The 19,346-nt window shown below is 35.4% G+C and overlaps 1 protein-coding gene across 4 annotated transcripts; it reads right to left on the bottom strand.

The window, feature by feature from the left end:
- LOC143565771 (uncharacterized) lies at positions 1-5,054 on the bottom strand. Of its 4 annotated transcripts, XR_013141127.1 has the most exons (7): positions 2,155-5,054; positions 1,821-2,088; positions 1,572-1,665; positions 1,204-1,474; positions 472-556; positions 203-363; positions 1-114 (listed from the first exon to the last, which is right to left on the bottom strand). XR_013141127.1 is itself a non-coding variant. In XM_077052640.1 (4 exons), exons 1-4 carry the CDS (start codon positions 2,317-2,319, stop codon positions 1,339-1,341), a joined length of 663 nt encoding a protein of 220 aa, XP_076908755.1. In that variant the 5' UTR covers positions 2,320-5,054; the 3' UTR covers positions 969-1,338. The 4 variants fall into 4 exon arrangements, 1 of the variants encoding a protein (XP_076908755.1); XR_013141126.1 differs by having other exon boundaries at positions 203-556; XR_013141128.1 differs by lacking the exon at positions 472-556.
- Between the last annotated feature and the right edge of the window lie 14,292 nt (positions 5,055-19,346).

The raw sequence follows: 19,346 nt of genomic DNA, 5'->3' as shown, positions 1-19,346 counted from the left end.
TGGGTTTTTATCAGGTCAACGCATGATTTTCCAAGGAGGGTTGCCATCGCTTCGTTAAAGAATACAACAGGTATGTCAGTGATGTTATCAGTGATTGTTGCGTTCACACAGTACCTGTTTAGATAAATACATTATTGTTCATATATATTTTTTTGAAATATATAAGTAAAATTAGTGAGTACAAAAGTTGTAATCGGCTTACATGAACTTAGGTGGTTTGGTTGTCTTGTGGTCCTCGCATACGAAGTCGTTCGGATTGTTTCTTTTTGGGTGCATATGCTTGGGGCATTCTGGACAGTGAACGTAGAACCATTTTGTGTCAGTTGAAATTTGCTTTATTCATGCAATATACCTGTGGTTATTCTGCCAAGAAAAAAAAATATTGTGTGTATGTAGTGAGTATTGTCATTTTAGTCAATACGAATAAATCTAGAAGAATGTTTGTGTTTTATTTTGTCAAACGTGTGTTACCGGTTGTTGATGAGGGTTCTTTGTCAAAATTTGTGCAAGTGTCAACCGATGTTCTTCGTTTGCCGGTAACATAAGGTTATTCAATCTGTTGGGAAGATATTTTATGCGTGTTAGCTTGCATGTTTTCAATATTTAAATATAATTGAAAAGAAAATCAAAAACTCAAAGTTGCTCCAAGAAGTAAGTTGCGCTAGAGTTGTAAGAAAAAATAATCATGAAAAACTAAATGTTTATGGTGTTGTTGAAAGTAAATAGATAATCATGAAGCATCAATTTTGGCAAGTTTTCTTTGTTATTTCTTACTAAAAAGCATTAAAATGTCATACTCAATGTTTATAATTCACTTATCGCACTAAAAAATGATAACCATCCTATAATATACACACACACATATGTATATACATACATATACATATATATATATATATATATATATATAATATTAAAAAACATGACTCCCATTACAAAGTTGTACATGGAAAGTTATAACTAAACAAACCATCAAGAAACAAATCTCATTCATTAACACCTAGAAACAAAGTAACAACAAACAAATCAAAATTAATAGGATTGATGACATTTGTTTGTTTTTAAAATATGATTTTATGTCATACGTGATCTCGGAATTTGTATATATTGTTAACAGTTATAACGTGTTGTTATCAGTAAGTTTATTTTGCTTTGATTGTTTTTTGGGTGCTTTAAAATGACTATTAATTTGTTGGTAAGTACCTGCTTATGCGATTCTTCATTTCTGGGTATGTTGGATTGACAATAATTGTTGTTGCAACAAACGAATCCAGTTGTGGCTGACTTGTTATGATAACACTAAATTAGTTAAATAGAACAACTGAAAGTGTTTTTTTTTTATTTTGTTGAAACATATTTACCCATGTATTCTTTGACTTCAGCGGAGGTGATTGCAATGATGCTTCCTATGTTGGTCTTATCTGGTGCTTTTACATTGTGATTTGGCCAGAGAGTTAACTCAAGTGATGTTTCGCTGCATTTTGTCAAATGATGGTTATTGTAATCAAAATGAAATGGAATAAATGTTTATGTGAACGTATATGTAAAAAATATGTGCAGAGGCATACTACCTTGAGATCATGTCTTCGTCTATTATGATGATCTTTCTGAGAGTCGTTGATTTTACTGGTTTATGTTTGTCATCTATCACACGTCCTATGAAATCTGCAAGTGTTTTGGGTTAGTATTTGTTTAACAGTATGACACATACACATATAGAGAAATACATAAGTGCACAAATATATAGACACATACAGATACGTATGTACATATTTATGTATCGTGTTCGAGTAGTAATAGGATTTGGACAGTTGGTTTACCGGTTAGCCTCTTTGGGAGCTTTGTTATTGGCATCAGCTCATTGTAGGTAGCGAAGTCAAAGTAGTGGTCAGGGATGTTGTTGTTGCTGGATGGAGTGAATGTTGCTATCATTCCCAGTCTTATGGATGCATCGTGACCTACTGTTGGCATGTAAGGCCTCTTTGATAGGCATACGTAGTCATCGATTATGTAGCATGATTGGATAGTGATAACTGAATCAAAATGCGCTTTGTTATTTGTAGATGTTGTTGCTTCTATGGCGCATCCCTTTCATAAAATGTGTTAGTTGTCATTTTTCCTTTAATTTCCCATATTTAGGAAGGTAGAACTTACATGTGCGTCGACGAAGAGGTAGTAGATATATTTTTTATCATGATATGGAATCCACTTTTTCAGGACACGTACTTCTATTGGTGCTGGATCACCATATACTTTGACTTCAGAAAGACATATTGTAGACATTTTTGAAATCTGTAAGTTGTCGTTGAATGTTGTCATATAACAGATTTGGTATACGTATAATGCAAAACTTTATGGAGAAAGTTGTTGTAACTAAAGAGAGTATGTTATTGCAATGCATTTTCTATAAGTAACTACATAGTATATGTAATTCTATCTACGTGGATATGTTTAGGCTGTAAATGTACATGTATGTAAAAGTAAATGTGTGACTAAATGCTTTGTGTCTACTTTATATTACGTTATTCATGTATGATATGATCTAAAAAGTCTGAGTAAACTACATTTCTTGTTTCGCCTGGTTCGTTTTTTTCGTATGGGACTATTAGCACCTTTAGTGCCTCTGGTTTAGTAGCCCTAGACATTGCCACATACAGTTGACCATGTCCAAAGACTGGTTGTGGCAAGTAAACGCCAATTTTATCTAATGACTGGCCTTGGCTTTTGTTTATTGTCATGGCCTAACAAAATTTTAATGGAAATTGTTTCCTTTTAAAAAACAAAAGGTAATTCTTTGTCTGTATGGATTAGGCTAATTCGAGGTATGTATAGTCTACGGCCGATCATAGTTCCTGTCATTATCTCAGCCTCGATGTTTCTATCCAACAACTGGGTGATTATAAGCCTGGTGCCGTTGCATAGGCCCACAGTTAGATTTAGGTTTCTAAGCAGAATAACAGGTACGTTTGGCTTTAGTTCCAACTGATGTGGTGGAAGGTCATTAAATTTAATTAAGTTGAGGTACTCAGTTGGGTATAACATCTCCGTGTCACCGTGGTCGCTTGCATGTGGAGTTATAGAGTCTTGGCTGATGTATGTCCTGCTTGTTCCTGGAGCCATGTTCAGTATGTGTGTGTTTATCAGGTGTACAATATCGTTCTTTGGGCAGACAATTTCTTTTTTTGAAAGCGTTGTCGCACACGGATTTTGCAAGGTTTATGTATTGTATATGAAATGCATGAGTTCTGACAAAGCTGAGTCTGAGTATTTTATTATGTGTTCGGATGGTATCTGGATTTTTTTTCATGTATCTTGGGTCGTCTTTGTGTGGTTTTCCCAGTTTACCGTCTCTTAATTATATGAGCCATGAAGAGAACCGTGTGATGGAGGATGCTTCTGATTCGGTTAGGTAAGGTCGTTGAAGCCTCATGTTTTGTGTAAGCTGGTATATCTTGAAGTGGCGCCATAAATATGAGTTTGGTAAAGACGATGCAATAATGGATGACGTTGAAGCCTTACGTACTATTGGTTGTTTGCCTAAAGTCACCGCCTAGCAATATTGATTTCCCACCGAATGGCAAAGTCGGGTTGTCAAGAACGTCTTGAAGTGATTTATTCAATGACTCAAAGCACCGTCGATCGCTCATGGGTGCTTCATCCCATATTATGAGGGTTGCCTCGTTTATGTGTTGGGATAACTGAGTGTTTTTCTTAATATCGCATGAAGAGTTGTCTATTAAGTCAATTGGTATCTTGAAGCGATAATATGCGGTTCTTCCTGATGGTAACAACAATGACGCGATGCCAGAAGCAGCAACCGCAAGAAGGACATCACCTTCGCATCGGACAGCTGAGATAATGGTTGACCATAAGAATGTCTTTCCGGTTCCACCATGACCATAAACAAATGCCAACAACTGATTGTTAGACGTTATAGACGTCATAACGTCATCATATATAACTTTTTGTTGCGGATTTAACAAAGATTTTGATGACTCATGTTCTCGTGAGAGTTGGTCCCTATCGTAGTTTTTTCTTCCATAAGTAGGGTGTTTCGTATCCGGTCTATGAAGTTTGGTGTGGGCATTGGTGGACCAAAATCTGACAAACTCTTACCATTAGGGCTTGAAATTAGTATCAACTGAAGCTCGCAAAGAACGGATTGTTGTTTGTAATCATCGTTGGCTATGTTGTAGTCATGTGCCAAGTCGATAGCCATTTTAGACCACTGTTGGTTCCAAAGTTGCAACGGATTCGACACGTCACTGTACAAAAGAATATGTATGAATAATGAACGCAATTCTACGGCAGTGGCCCAGGTGGCGGCTTCGTTAAGTGTACATGACCACTCGTTGTCATCTTGAAGTAAACCGAGCATTTCGCACGCACTACGAAAGGTTGGGCATACGTTGCCGTTTACTGTCCGTAGAAGCAAATGACTGGCATCCTTTTTGGTGATTCAAAAGCATTTGAAGGAAAATTTTTTCACCAACACTTGGATGTACATAGATGAGCCGTCCTATGGCTGGACACGTATGAAAGGATCGTCTAATCCAAATTTTTGATCTGACATCCCATCTGTATTCAAGCAAGTAGTCGACGTATGTTAGGTGAAGTCCAGATGGATCGACTTGGTTATTGTTAAGCCATTGAGTTAGTGTTGTACGTCTGATAAACGTGTTTTCAACAATGTTGTTTAGGTTGTCATGATCTTTGAAGGTAATGTTCTGTGAGTTTTCTAAATGGACCGAAAGTACTTGAACTGGAGGATTCCTGTCGTGAATCATGAAGTTGAATATTCGCCAGGAGGCTTCATGTGGACATATGAAACGACCGTCGATATAGTTTTGAATTTCATTCACATCGGATAGAGACTCATTTGAAACAGTGTCAATATTTGGAAACTTTGTTATCTTGTAACGAATACGATCTGTTCCTTTTGAAATGTATTTGAAAAGATATTTGATTAGCATACTCCAACCACAGTATTCAACGTTAATGTGTGCCATAAAGTGCAAACAGAGAACACAATTGTAAGGAACAATGTTCCTGCTGTCGATAATGGTGTCGTTCTTCTTAACAGTAAATCCTGAATTTCTACATATATAATGCACATGGCCATTCTTGTCTAAGAACGTCGTTGGTTGGAAGTTCTTTGGGAAACCTTTGCAACATGATCCGTTTAACATGCAAGGTGAAGTAGGCTTTAGTAAACCGCATGGCCCATGAACCATTAGTTTTGTAACAACCTTATACAATAGTGGATCTTCATCAGGGTTAGGAATTTCAGCAGATATAAATCTATCGATATCCGAAGGTTGTGAACCATAGACGTTTGCTTCACCCAAAGTAGTAAATGACAATGAGGTAGACCTCTCTTATGAAACTCTATTGTATACAAATCTAGTACATGTTAAAAAGTAAAATGTGTAAGAAAACTATTAAAATGGTTAACGCATATAAACGTAACCAGTGTAGAAGAAAATACCTGCTGTAACTTGTCCAAAAGGCTTTTGCTTCTTAAGGAAATCTATAAGAGATTTAACCTTAATGTGAAAAACTCTTGCTATGATATCAGGACGATCCTCTGGTTTAAGAGATGGAAACTTAGACATATGTCGTATTTCAGGCCATTTCACATTGCACGTAAATGTTATGAAAAATTGAGGTTTTCCATGAACTTTACAGATGGCAAGTGCATCGAGGTAGTGTTTGTACATATAACGTGGACCACCTGTGAACGAAGAAGGCAATATCATGCGTTTTCCAATAGATCGTCCTTCATAGTCACCTCGCTCAACAGCATCTTCGATACCTTGTAAAATTTCTGTACGAAAAAGGTTTTGATTGTTTCTGATGTAGTCTAAGCGACTTTGTTCAATGCATACATATGAATCAACAATGAATTGTTGCAAAAGATGGCCTCCCATCAACATATGTGTATATATGCCCTACCTATCATGCAATAGATAATTGTAGTACATATTCATTGTAAGTTTGTGGTCACTATCTGATGTATTGTTGCGTAACAACAAATCAGGTGACCAACCACCTCCTGCATACAAAAAAAGAAGTGGATACTGCAATGGCATATATAACGGGTGAAGCTTGCTAATGCGTTGCGGAAGACCGTCCTTATGATGAATGACGATGTCAAAATTTGTACACGAAGAATCACCATCTGGAACAATGGCACCGATAGACCCTGGAGACGGGTTGTCATAGGATAGGGCGTTGTACAAACTATAAAGACGAATGCTAAAGTCTGGGACGCTAGATGAGTTGCATAAGTCTTTTGCTGTTCGGAAAAGCTTGACCAATTTGTTGGTAGTAGCCAACACATCCATAAGAAGTGTTACGTTTTGTTGTCTTACGCGCGAACGACCGTCGTTAGAAAACAAACCAATCCTATTTGAAAGCTCGTTGTCGGTATCGTATATGTACATTTGAAGGAAACGTGGTGGTTCGTTTGGAGGTGGACAAAGGCTACCAATCCAATGATGTATCTGACCTTCAACCTTGAACACGTACGGACCAGAGCCATCATTTATGAAATCATCAACTTTGGCACCGAAAGACGTCATAAAAAACATAGAGTTATATGTCTTGATATTTGTCAAGAAGTCAGCATCTTGGAAAATTCTAATAATCGAATCAGGAGGCACTCTTGGGTAAGGTAGCGCCACACGACCACCCATGCAGCAATGTGAATACCTAGGACGCCTACCAGATGTTCCAGACCTAAGACGTTCTTCATACCAAAATAAGGCGTCACAAAATTCACAGGTCCAACCGCAATCACCACTGTCAAAGTACATTGTCTGATATGGAGACAATATAGAATGACTGGTAGGACGTGAAGAAGACTCGGCTATATCATTAGTAGATGAAAAAATTGTTTGTTCAGGCATGAAAGCGGACGAAGAGGTTCTTTTTCGGTGAGTCGGCATAAGGAAAGCATAAATAAAAGAAACTTACATAGAAAGTAAACAATAAGTAATATATATATATGTATATATATACACATACATATAATAATATTAACAACAGACCTAAGATACACAAATTTAAAAATAAAACGGGTGAGACGTCTACCGTTAAGCTAAAGCTAATATGTACCTTACCAACAATAGCGAAATATAAATGGCCAATAAACAGTATCAAGAACTAACCTCAAATAGTGTAGATGACAGTAATGTTCACAACCAAGGAAACATAAGCAAGGGAAATAACTGCAAAATTTGACATCCAATTATAAGTCATACGATGCAAAGTCGAATACCATAAATTTACAAAGACGACTCAAATAAAATAAACAACAGTTACATTAACTATATTAAAATGCCAAATTAGCACCTTACCAACAATATCGAAATATCAATGGCCAAATAACAATATTTGCCAAGAACTAACCTCAAATAGTGTAGATGACAGTAACCTTCATAACCAAGGAAACAGAAGCAAAGAAAATAACTGCAAAATTTAACATCCAAATATTAGTTAGACGATGCAAAAGTCGAATATCATAAATTTACGAGATGACCCAAATAAAATAAATGACAGTTACATTAACTATATTAAAATGCTAAAACTGCATCCATAACCAGGTTTTCACCCGGTGGCAGTTGTGACCCGTTAGCTTAAAAAATAAGACTGGATGGTCTTTTAAAAAAATATCCGAAACAACATTTTGAACTACAAACCATTAGTTTTAACTATGTATTTGTAATTTTGACCTACATACGAACAATATCTTCAATCAATCTTATAAACTAAAGGATATAGACATGCTACACTCTAAAATTGTCTAAGTTATTCGATACCATCCATTTATTCCACATATGTATATTATATATAAATACATAGGCCCAAATGATTTTCATTTTTCCTACTCTCCCAACAGTGTTAAAAAAAACCAATAACAATAATAATTTTAAGAACCCAACCCAACACAACCCTCTCTCTCTCTCTCTCTCTCTCTCTCTCACACACACACACACACACACACCCTTTTATGGCCATTTCTAGATTTGATATAAAATTTAAAACCCCACCACTATGGGATGGGGCGTTTTACGCAACTGAGGTCTGATGTTTCATGGAGGCTGCATTTGGGTGTTATGCTTTCTGATTTAATAGTCAATATGTAGGTTGTTTCCTAGCTAACGTTGTCATAAAATGCAATTTTACATTATCTATAAACAAACAATAGGTGTCTTTAATATGATCGCAAAGTATATTATTTCACTCACAACTCTTTTAAGTTCTTTGACCTGTATCAATTTCATGCGCTTGTTTATTTTAAGTTTGTTTAACGCGTTAGTGGAAATCATCGGCCCGCTAATAAGTAAATGGGTCTAAATTGCCACTTCAAGATTTATTTTTTTGTACTCGATTCCTAGTCTTGAACTGTACGTGAAAAAATATCCTTTGGACAGGTAAGTTGCTCACTATGCAGTGAGACGATGACACCTGAAATCCTAGCTATGCACAAAGGTCAAAAGTGGCCAAAAAAATTGTGACCTGCGAGTACTGTGAGTTTCCTTTACCCGCCACTGGCCTATTTGAGCATCAGGTAACTCACTATTCCTCTAATAAACACACCCACGAAAGAATGTTTTCATGTGATGTTCTAACATACGCTGAAATTTCAGGAAGTTTGTGGAAATAGGACAGAGTTATGTCATCTCTGTAACCAATATATCAGACTTCGGGAGCGAGCCGCCCATGAAGTCACATGCAATGGTGTTCCTGCTGAAATACCCAGGTTAAAAGAATGGAAAATTGTCTAAAAGTGCAATTAGTTAGCTGTTAACAGGTGCAATTATATATCTAAAATTTCTAACAGTGTTATTGTAAGGATGTGACAGTTATAGGATCTCTGTTTTTGTGACTTCTTAAACACATTTTAATTCTGAAGGAGTTAACACCATGTTTGACCATTGTAATTTGCATATGATATCTAAAATTATATGCATGTAATCATGAAAAGAGTTGAGATTCGGCCTTTTTTTTCCGTTGGAGCCAATCTTATTTTGAAAACGCATTAAGAGATTAAATGGTAAATTTAGAAGAACCCTATAGTGACGAGCTATGTGTTTGTGCATTAAACTGATAGGTGGCTCTAAACATCATTTTATGCATCATAATGTTTTGGTGGCTATGAACATATGAAGGCTATTGCAAAGGCAACATAGACCAGAGACATGTGTGTTAAATATTATGTGAAGAAGTTTTTCATATCAAACTGTCTAATTACTTACATATGGTCTATAACTTCAATTTAAACTATCAAATTGGTTTATTACACAGTAACAAAAGGTTAGATTGTTTCAGGATAGGAACCCTTGGTGGCGCCGGACAGTGTGGTGGTTCAGCGGTAGTATCTCTATAATTCATCGTAAATCATTTATGGCTAATTTTATTTTCTCATTTTATCACAATCGATTAACCAAGAACCCAACGCTGTAACAAAGCTACAATCCTTATATCAAATTGCACAATTAAAATTGAAAATATTCAGTTCAGACGTGTAGAACAAAATTACCTAGCTTAATCGGGAGCAAGCAACTCTGCGTTTGAAATAGCTGTGTATGTGTAAGTAGCGTTTGTTCTAATCTGCAACAAACAAGTAAAAATTAAACAGATATGTTGTTATTTATGATTTTTATTACAATTAACGATATGCATAAAAAAAGATCTTACGATCAGTAAGATGATTAAATGGTGCTAATTTTGATTACTGGTTGCTCAATATACTACCATATAGAGGTGGGTAAATAAACCGGTTAACCGAACCGACCTAAAAGCCGGACCAAAACCGAACATGCTTGAAACCTATTATGTAGAAACCGGTTTGGAACCGAATGAAACCGTCGGTTTGGAACCGGTTTCTAATTTTGTCCATTGAAACAGGTTCCAAACTGGGTAACGGAACCGAAACCGGCCAATACCGGGCAAAGACCGGTCAAAAACCCAAACCGAAACCGAGCAAAACCTGAACGGAAACCGATCGTAACATGTTAAGAGACCGGTTTTAGCCCGAACCGAAACCGATCATAAACCGGTTTTGGCTTTTGTTTTCCAAACCAAACCGGTTTTAACCCAAACCGGTTTTGAGTTTGAAACCGGTATGTGCACCTCTACTACCATATATGGATGAAAACAACCCTTATGGTTGAATAGCTTTTTTTCCAATAGTTTTATGATAGTAAACGATGGAGTCTATAATATACATTATTTTAAAAGTATAATGGTAACATGATATTCATTCTAAATCCATATGATCACCTTACAATGGAACAAATATATAAAACATAAAGCAACACATGGACTATGCACCAAAAGATATTTTGATTAGGGATGACCTTGGTATTAGTATCGATCACAAAATTCGGAAATATTTGGTACTGAAATGTTGGGTGTGGTACCGGTATTTCGTGTAAAGTTTTGGAATTATCGGTACCGTAATGAACCGTACCGGTCCTGAAAACTCAAAACTTGGTATCGATTCGGTACCATACCAGTTACCAACCGATACCCGTAACAAAAGCGCTCGTCCCTAATTACGGTATATAAAACATCAATCACAACGACTTTATGTCAACAAAGAAATCAGCAATTAAAACTACAACTGATTTAATGTTATAAAGCATAAACAAAAGATATCTGATTTTTGTACCCATACAGTGGGGTGTTGTTTAACAAATATCAACATTATATTTCTATGTTTTTATTAGTTAAAATAGTTTTTTAGATTTCCTGAAGTATCATAAAGTATATAAAAGACGATCTCGTATGGTTATGAAAACAACAACAATAAGCAGATACGTTAAAGATATTCTCCCTTTTCAAATATGAAAAATACCAAAAGCAACAACCTAAAAAAGCCCACTTTGAATGATGGAAAACATAAAAGATACAGTTTGTTTATAACGAAAAAGCCACAAAGCATTTCATCAAACAACTTATGAACAAACCCAAAATAAAAGAAGCATTTACCAGTAACAGAAGGGTAGGAAATAATGAGCCGGCTAACGATTCTGTGAAACAGTTAACAATCCATCAGCAAGAGAAACAAATGAAAGAAACAAAATTAGGAATAATACAATCAGAAATTGTCAAAAGTGTACGGTACCAGCAGTTAAACGATACCACAAACGCTCACTCTAGTTAATTCCGTTGTCGATCTTGATCCAAAGATTAACGAATATCGTCGGAGGAGAAGAAGAAACTTTGCTTCAGAGGCATATAAGAAAATGGGATATGTGAAGACTAAGGGGGACACGTATGAGGGAGGAGTTGACTGGTGCCATGTGTGTGTGGCTGGTACATAGGCAAGTGGGTATGACAGAACTATGTGTGTGATGTATGTATGTATTGATTGTATGTATCGGTGTGTATTCAAAGTAAGTACTCAATGCATTATAAGTTGTAAAAGGAATGAATAGTGACAAATGTGAGAGGAATTGTGAATGCTTTTTAAATATAAAAATATAATGAGACGTTATAACGCGTTTAAGGGTTATATGGGTTTAGGGAGACACATACCCATGAATTCAGGTCAAATACATGAGAAGCCTTCAATTACAAATAAAACAATATGGTGGCTTAAGATAATTTAGGGAGCTTTCGTTTATATCTTTTTTGGATTTTAATTTTATTTATTGTAAGAAAGTTAATAATATACTTAGGATTTAATGATAAAAGGGTTTCACAAATAAATGAGATGTTATACCCGGTTTAAAAGTTATATGGGTTTAGTGAGACCCATGACCCATTTAATTTTTTTTACTATAAAATTGTTTCTTAATTATAAATAATATTTTTTTAAAAAAATGGATGTTAGTTTTTAGTATATCTCTATTTTCATATCAAATATTTGATGAGATTAATTTTTAATATAATGAGATGTTATAACCTGTTTAAGGGCTATCTGAGTTTGGTGTGACTCATACCCGTGAATTTAGGTCAAATGAATTCAGTTAAAATGCATGAGAAGCCTTCGTTTACAAATAAAACAATCTGGTGGATTGAAAGAATTTAGGGAGCTGTCGTTTATATTTTTTTTTATTTTAATTTTATTTATTATAAGAAAGTTAATAATATACTTAGAATTTGATAATAAAAGGGTTTCACAAATAAATGAGATGTTATACCCAGTTTAAAAGTTATATGGGTTTAGTGAGACCCATGACCCATTAATTTTTTTTATCTATAAAATTGTTTCTTAATTATATATAATATTTTTTTAAACGGATATTAGTTTTTAGTATATCTCTATTTTATAGAATTTTTCATATCAAATATTTGATGAGATTAATTTTTAATATAATGAGATGTTACAACCCGTTTAAGGACTATCTTTGTTTGGTGTGACCCATACCCGTGAATTCGGGTCAAATGTATGAGAAGCCTTCATTTACAAATAAAACAATCTGATGGCTTGCGAGAATTTAGGGAGCTTTCTTTTATATTTTTTTTATTTTAATTTTACTTATTGTAAAAAATTTAATAATATACTTAAGATTTGATAATAAAAGGGTTTCACAAATAAATGAGATGTTATACCCGGTTTAAAAGTTATATGGGTTTAATGAGACACATGACCCATTTAATTTCAATTTACAAATAAAACAATCTGATGACTTGATTCTTCGTTTAATAAAAACTAGTTTATAAAATAAAGAGTAAACTAAATATATCGTTCTTGCTTCTTTTTAGTTTTATGTCCTATGAGTAATCTATAAATTTTTTTGTTGAAAGTTGTGGCTCGGTTTTTGGATTCCTTGATTCGATATGTTTGATTGGTGTGGATATTTCAATCGAAATTGAAAACCAAACTAAACCAAATTCGGTTTGTTTAATCGGTGTGGATTTTTCAATCGAAATTGAAAACCAAACAAAACCAAATTCGATATGTTCAAAGCTGAATTAAAATTTGCTTCAGTTTTTTTATTCTTACCTTAAACTATAAATCTTAGGTTCAACCCAAAATCAAGTAAATGAATACCATGATACAATAAATATGTCAAAAAACATTAAATTAAACGAAGAATCAAGTAATGTAACCTATGTGGAGCAAGAAAAAAAAAGTTGGAGAATATTTCTGATCAATGTAACTTATATGAATATCTTAAGTTAATGTAGCTTTATGTCGATTGTGCAGCTCGGTTATTTTTCTATAGTTTCGATTGAGTGAGAGCCTCTTGGTTCTCCTTCTAGCTATTGTGGTTTTGTTTGGTTATTGAGGGTGTTTAATGAGGAGTAGGAGTGTTTGTTGTTTGTTGAGTGAACTTTTTTTAGAATTAATCTACGATTTAATTTGCAAAGTTGGTCAGATCGTGGCTAAGGGGGAGAGGGGCGTAATCGGTAAACAAAAACAGGTACTGATGACGATAACACGCTGCCTTCTTATTGTATGCGAAATTGGGTACCACAAATCGTGGAGTAACACCCAATGAGAGATGGTGATCGTCGCACATTTTTTTTTTACCGTTGGGCATTGAAATTTAAAAAATTAATAAATAAAAAGTTTTTTCATATTTAATCTTCAACCATTTACCATTTTACCTACACAACTCAAAAAACCCACCAATTTCTACAAATTCTATATCAATCATCAAGCACATTCAACCAATCAAAATATCACAGAGAGTTCAAAGAATCAATCAACCAAAAAATCATCCATATCCCAGAGGGGAGGGAGGTTCAAACACAAGAGGAACTGGTGGAGAACACGGTTCTAACTTATGAGCTGGTTCAAACGTAATAAGAACCGGTATAGGACGTGGTTTTAACGTGCGAGCCTGTTCGAGCTCGAGTTTTCCAGGGTATTCACCGCAACCATCGAGTTAAGCTAGACGACCATCGAATTCTTAGTGAAACAAAAGATCGAGACGATGAACACGGTTATGTATGACAAGGAGATGAACGTCTTTACTTTCCCCCACGCCAATTTGACCGGTGAAATATTGCAAGTGACCCTAATCAAAACGTCAAATAGCAAAAAAAAATATAGTTGAACATATAATTTCTAAACTCTTCGTAAGTGGTGTGTTTTATGGTTGGACATGCAATATTTATTTTTACGTATTTATTTAAATGGTAATATGGTTTTATTTAAAAAAAGAAAAAAAATTTGGGGTTGTTCAGTGGAGTGTTTGCTATTGTTTAAGTGCATTAGGGGTAGTATATGAAATTAGCATGACATTATGGGAGTGGTGAGGAAGGGGTACCTTGAGTGACCATCTGTAACACTAAGTAAAAATCCATTATAGAATTAACCAAAAGTGCCAAACATATGAAGTTTCAATGACTGAAAATGAAAATTAATGAACTTCGGGATCTTAGCGTGGTGCAAAGATCTAAGCCTAACGATGTTAGAGCTACGCTAAGATCGAAAAACAATAACCGACTTAAGGAGATCTCAGAGCTACGCTAGCAGACAAAATGAGATGTTAGAGCTACGCGAAACCTTGCTAAGTAATCGAAGACACGTGTCCAACCACATGTCAACATGTGGCACGATGATACAAGCCACATGTCAACACATGGCAGAATCAATCTTAGCACGGCGCGAAGATCACAAACGAAATTTTAGCGCCGTGAGGAGGAGTCAGTTTTCTCCTATAAATAGGGGAGCTATGAGATTGAACCTCTTAATCCCAAAAACACACTCACTTTCACATAGTTAACCTAGGAATCCGTGACCAACATTCCAGACCAACCGACGACTCTTTTTCTCGAAGAACGTGCAAAAAAACGAAGTTTCGAAGCCCCATTAAAGTGCAAATGCCTTTATTGTCGAAACCCTACCAACGATTGTTGCTCGTTTTCTTGTAAAGAGCATTCCAAGTGCTCGCATTAAGGTAGGGATTATGTTTTAAGTTATTTAAGTAATAGCTTAGACATTAAAACGATGCTATGGCCTTTAACCTTGAAAATATTTATAACATTCACAAATGGTTTTCATAAATGTTACTTCTTGACGAAATAGTGTTAACAAAGTTACATTTTGACGGGCATGTAGTAATTGTAAGGAGGATATCACTAGTAGTGAGTTTCTTGCCAAAGGAAAAGTAATTCGTATAAATCCCAATCAACCACGTGACCTGTTTACTTACTTGGAGAAACTCACCAACGTGTTAGAACCTATTAAGCCAAAGCATGCTATAACAAACGTCACATTAAAACAATTGTTTTCATTCAAAGACAAAGTTGAAAACTTTATCAAGGTTAAGCTTAAGAGCAATAACTTAGGGGCTGTTTGACAAATGCTGAATCATTAAGTGCTGAACCATTAAGAGGTCTGAATGGTTAAGAGCATCTGAACGAATAAATGCTGAATGAGTAAGTGTTGTTTGGCTGGACATCAGAATAACTATGCAGAATGACTATTTGGCCCTTATAAACTATCAGCAAACATATGGTTTGAACAAGCAATCTACCGAATATGTTAAACCAAACTGAACCAAACTGAACCAAACTACCAACAACATAATACATATTGCAAAATAGCAAACTAACAACTTCGCATGTTTATCATCAGCACTGCATTATGGGCATTTATGTACTCATCCTTACAGCTTCAAATACCACATAACAACATAAGATTTAAAAAAACTTATTAGAAGAAAATAGCAAATATGTGCCAATACAGTGAAAAAGATTTACATCGGTGCGTTAATTATAGTGAATAAATATTTATGCCAGTTATGTTTACAAAACTATATATTTCCGATAGTAATAAGCATTTAAACTTGCTAACCTCGATCAAGAAAGGCATATTATTCTGTCTTTGTCAGCTTATGCTAAATTGTATAACATTTTGCCATAAGTCTTGCAGGCTATCCCTTTTTTGGTTGCATAAGAATAAGCATCATTGGAAGAACAGGTGTACAAATAGCTGCAATTGAGCCACTACTCCATTCAGTTAAAGTAAAAAAACTAATACATAAATCACAAGGTCGTAATGATAAACATATGAGATTAAACCACTATTCCAAAATTCACATCTAATGAAGAAACCATATAACTCATATTCAATATTCCAAAAACCAAATTGAATAAAACCATACAAAAATAAGCAATCAATGGAATTCAAAAATTCTCTACATATCAGATTGAATTGTAATAAGAAACCAAAATCAGAAATCGATTGAATAAAAAAAATGGAAAAATGAATTAAATAAAAACAGATTATATAGAAATCAAAATCGATTAAATATGAATAGATAGAGGATGAAATAGAAATCAAAATCGATAGAATCAGAAATATAAATTGTACCTGCTAATATACGAGGATGGAATCGATGTGGCAGAAATAGATGTGGCGTTCAGGTCCGGTGAAGATAGGCGGCTCCGACAGCGATAGCCGGCTCCGGCGGCGGTGGTGGTCGACGATGCTGAGTTGAAGACGGATGATGAAGATCGGTGGTGAAGATTGGGAGAGGGAGATGGTACAGAGGTGAAGAGGGCATAAGGGTATATGAGTCCTCTGAATGGTTAAGCTGTATTTTGAAGCTGAATGGTTCAGTGGTGACTGAGCGATTAAGATGTCATATTATAACGAACCAAACATACCAATATCTTACCAATTCAGACATACACATCTGAATGGTTCCATTAAGAGCCAAACAAACACCCTCTTAATCAAGAAACACCATCTAAATATTTATAAGAACCTACTTATGTATAGGTTAATATCATTCTTTTTCACAATCAAGAAGGTTTTCAAACGTACAATGACGGTACAAGTGAATACGCTAAATCTTTACAAACGGTCAAAACATATTTATACTCTATAAGATGAACGAGTTGTTTATCTTAAAGAGTCGGTCAACGTTTACATGAGATTACGTGATCTCTAGAACGTTATAATAAAAGATAGAAAATAAAAACAACTCAAATTGATTACACATGTGTCTGGATCCATACATAACTGTCTAGCCTAAACAACCGAAGGCTACGTGGCCGTAGGCTAACATTTATGATTAGTTCTCCATTAAGGGCTACGTGGTTCGGAGAACACTTTGTGTGTGTATGGTAGTGGTAAAAATCCCGAGAATGAAATGCTTCCTGCTGAGTATGTGCAGAGAACTAAATTTGTATTGTAACTATAGTTCAATTATTTTTAGAGTCATACGTGTTCACCAGCACACAGCTGACGCATTTTCCCACCCATTGCAGGTAACTAAGTTTTAGTAAGTAATAGCAAGGATTGGAGTCATCATGAAGACAAAAGCTCGCGTTACAAGATGACTCACTTTTGATAATGAAATCCTTGTAATAAAACAATGTTTTGTAAACGAATACTTGTGTATTTAATTCCCGAGTAAATTTTCAATGTAAATTAATATTTTTATCAACCTAAAGTCTTCCGCTAAAATTAACCCATAAACTCTGATATATTTATAAAACAGGTACCAACTTGTGGTCATACTTCTAGGCCCTAAGTCGGGGTGTGATGTCACACCCCAAACCATGGCCTAGGCGTATGACACATATATTGGTACCACATTAAATATATCAGAGTTAAGTTATTAAAGCGGAAGTCTTGGAAGCATGTGGATTTAAAATGTAATATTTACAATAGAAGACGGGATTATAAAATACCCGTTTTAAGTTTAACAAAAGATACTTGTTTAATTACAAACCACCATTTTAATATATTTTAATATTTTAGCAAAAAGATCCGAGCCATCGGATATCTTGAGCACTTCATCATCCCAAGCTCTAACTTTGGTCACCTGCAAATTGTTAAGAAAATACGTCAGCAACGAATGCTGGTGAATATGATGACGCTAAAATATTTACTTTTACTCGATTACCCCTCGAGAATAACTTAGGTCCGGCCCATCGATGATTAGGAATAATCGAGCTTTAAAACAATACAATTTATAAACTCAAGTCTCTACACAAAGCACCCCAGCAAACACCGCAGCGTTCGACATTACTTAGGTACCATACGTATACACATGGTCATTACTCCCCGCAGGCGAGCGTGACTATAACCAAGTGTGGTGCGATGTACCCACCGCATTTTACTACATATGTAAGGATCCAGACAAACGTATACTATAGACTGAGGACAAGGTTTATACTCTTGCTTATAAATGTTTTTAGAGACACGTAGTCTCATGTAAATCTTTTCACATAACACATTTGACTCGTTTGAAAACAAGTTTGTAAAGTTTGGGGCGTATTCACCTTTTTGATTTGGATCGGCTTCAAACACCGTCCAAGGGGTCTTTCTCGTTGCTATCTCGCACCTATAGTACGAGTATAACCTTTTGTTAGTCGGATATACAATCCGGCTTAAGACCTTTAGTCATGTATGATCTTTACCTCGATGAACCTTTAGTTCAAATATCTTTTCTTTACTTTAAAACCTTTAGTTTAAAAAGTATCATTTTCTTTTATAAATAAAAAGTCTTTCTTTAAATTTATATTATAAACCTTTAGTTTATTTTCATAAAACCATACGTTTTTTCTTCTCTTAGAAACGTATTATTTTCTTTTCTTTATTATTTAAGAATAGTTATTATTACTTAAATAATATTTTATAACAAAGAATCACATATATATAATCACACACATATTCATAATTTCTTTCTTTTCTTTTCTTTGTTTTATTTTCTTTTATATTATCGAGGTATCGAGTATAAACTCGACTTAGGGTTTTAAGCCTTTATAATATTTTATTATTATTTTATTTGGGCATTACGCCTACCTTTGTTGGCTTATGAAACCCTACTCGAGCAACACTTCAACGCCGCTTCGCCTTCTTTTTCTTCTTGATCAACTCCTTTCTTTCGACACTCTTCCCTTGGCGCGCAAAACGATGCACACAAACACTTCTACACTTGTTGACACGCTTTACGAGGTGGTTCGTCGGGACGTCAGGATAACACCACCTTCTTTGTTGGAACGTCTTTTGGAATGTGGCACGAAAATTGAGGCGCGTCGGTATATTGGCACGGTTTACGAAGAATCGTGGGCACAAACTTCGAGGTAATCAAGGGTATGATTATCGAGGCTTAGAGAGATGCTAGAGAGAGGATTGAGAGTAAATTTTTGGTGTGAGAATGATCAAACCTGAGCTTGCTATTTATAGGCAAAGTCAGGAGGCCCATCGCGATACGCGATGGCCTCTGAGAGCAGCCCGTCGCGTATCGCGACGTAGGCTTGCGTCGTCACCCCGTAGATCTGCCACGCGGCGACACGTGGCAGGAGTTGCGCCACGTGCCGACACGTGGCGGACATGCTGCCATGTGGCAGACGTTATTGCACGTGTGGACATGTGGCACGCCACGTGCTCTGTGTGTCAGACAACCCATCGCGAT

This window comes from Bidens hawaiensis, unplaced genomic scaffold (assembly GCF_021521415.1).
Source record: "Bidens hawaiensis isolate Kalapana, Puna unplaced genomic scaffold, B.hawaiensis_p1.1 tig00022523_1, whole genome shotgun sequence".
Lineage (NCBI taxonomy): Eukaryota > Viridiplantae > Streptophyta > Magnoliopsida > Asterales > Asteraceae > Bidens > Bidens hawaiensis.
This window is presented reverse-complemented; position numbering and strand designations above follow the sequence as displayed.

What these genes read in the sequence shown, in the direction of transcription:
- LOC143565771 (XM_077052640.1), bottom strand. Translation starts at nt 2,319, where the DNA reads ATGACAACATTCAACGACAACTTACAGATTTCAAAAATGTCTACAATA. An exon ending in GCTCCCAAAGAGGCTAACCG is followed by an intron (nt 1,666 to 1,820) that starts GTAAACCAACTG and finishes AAACACTTGCAG; the next exon opens with ATTTCATAGGACGTGTGATA. An exon ending in GACGAAGACATGATCTCAAG is followed by an intron (nt 1,475 to 1,571) that starts GTAGTATGCCTC and finishes GACAAAATGCAG; the next exon opens with CGAAACATCACTTGAGTTAA.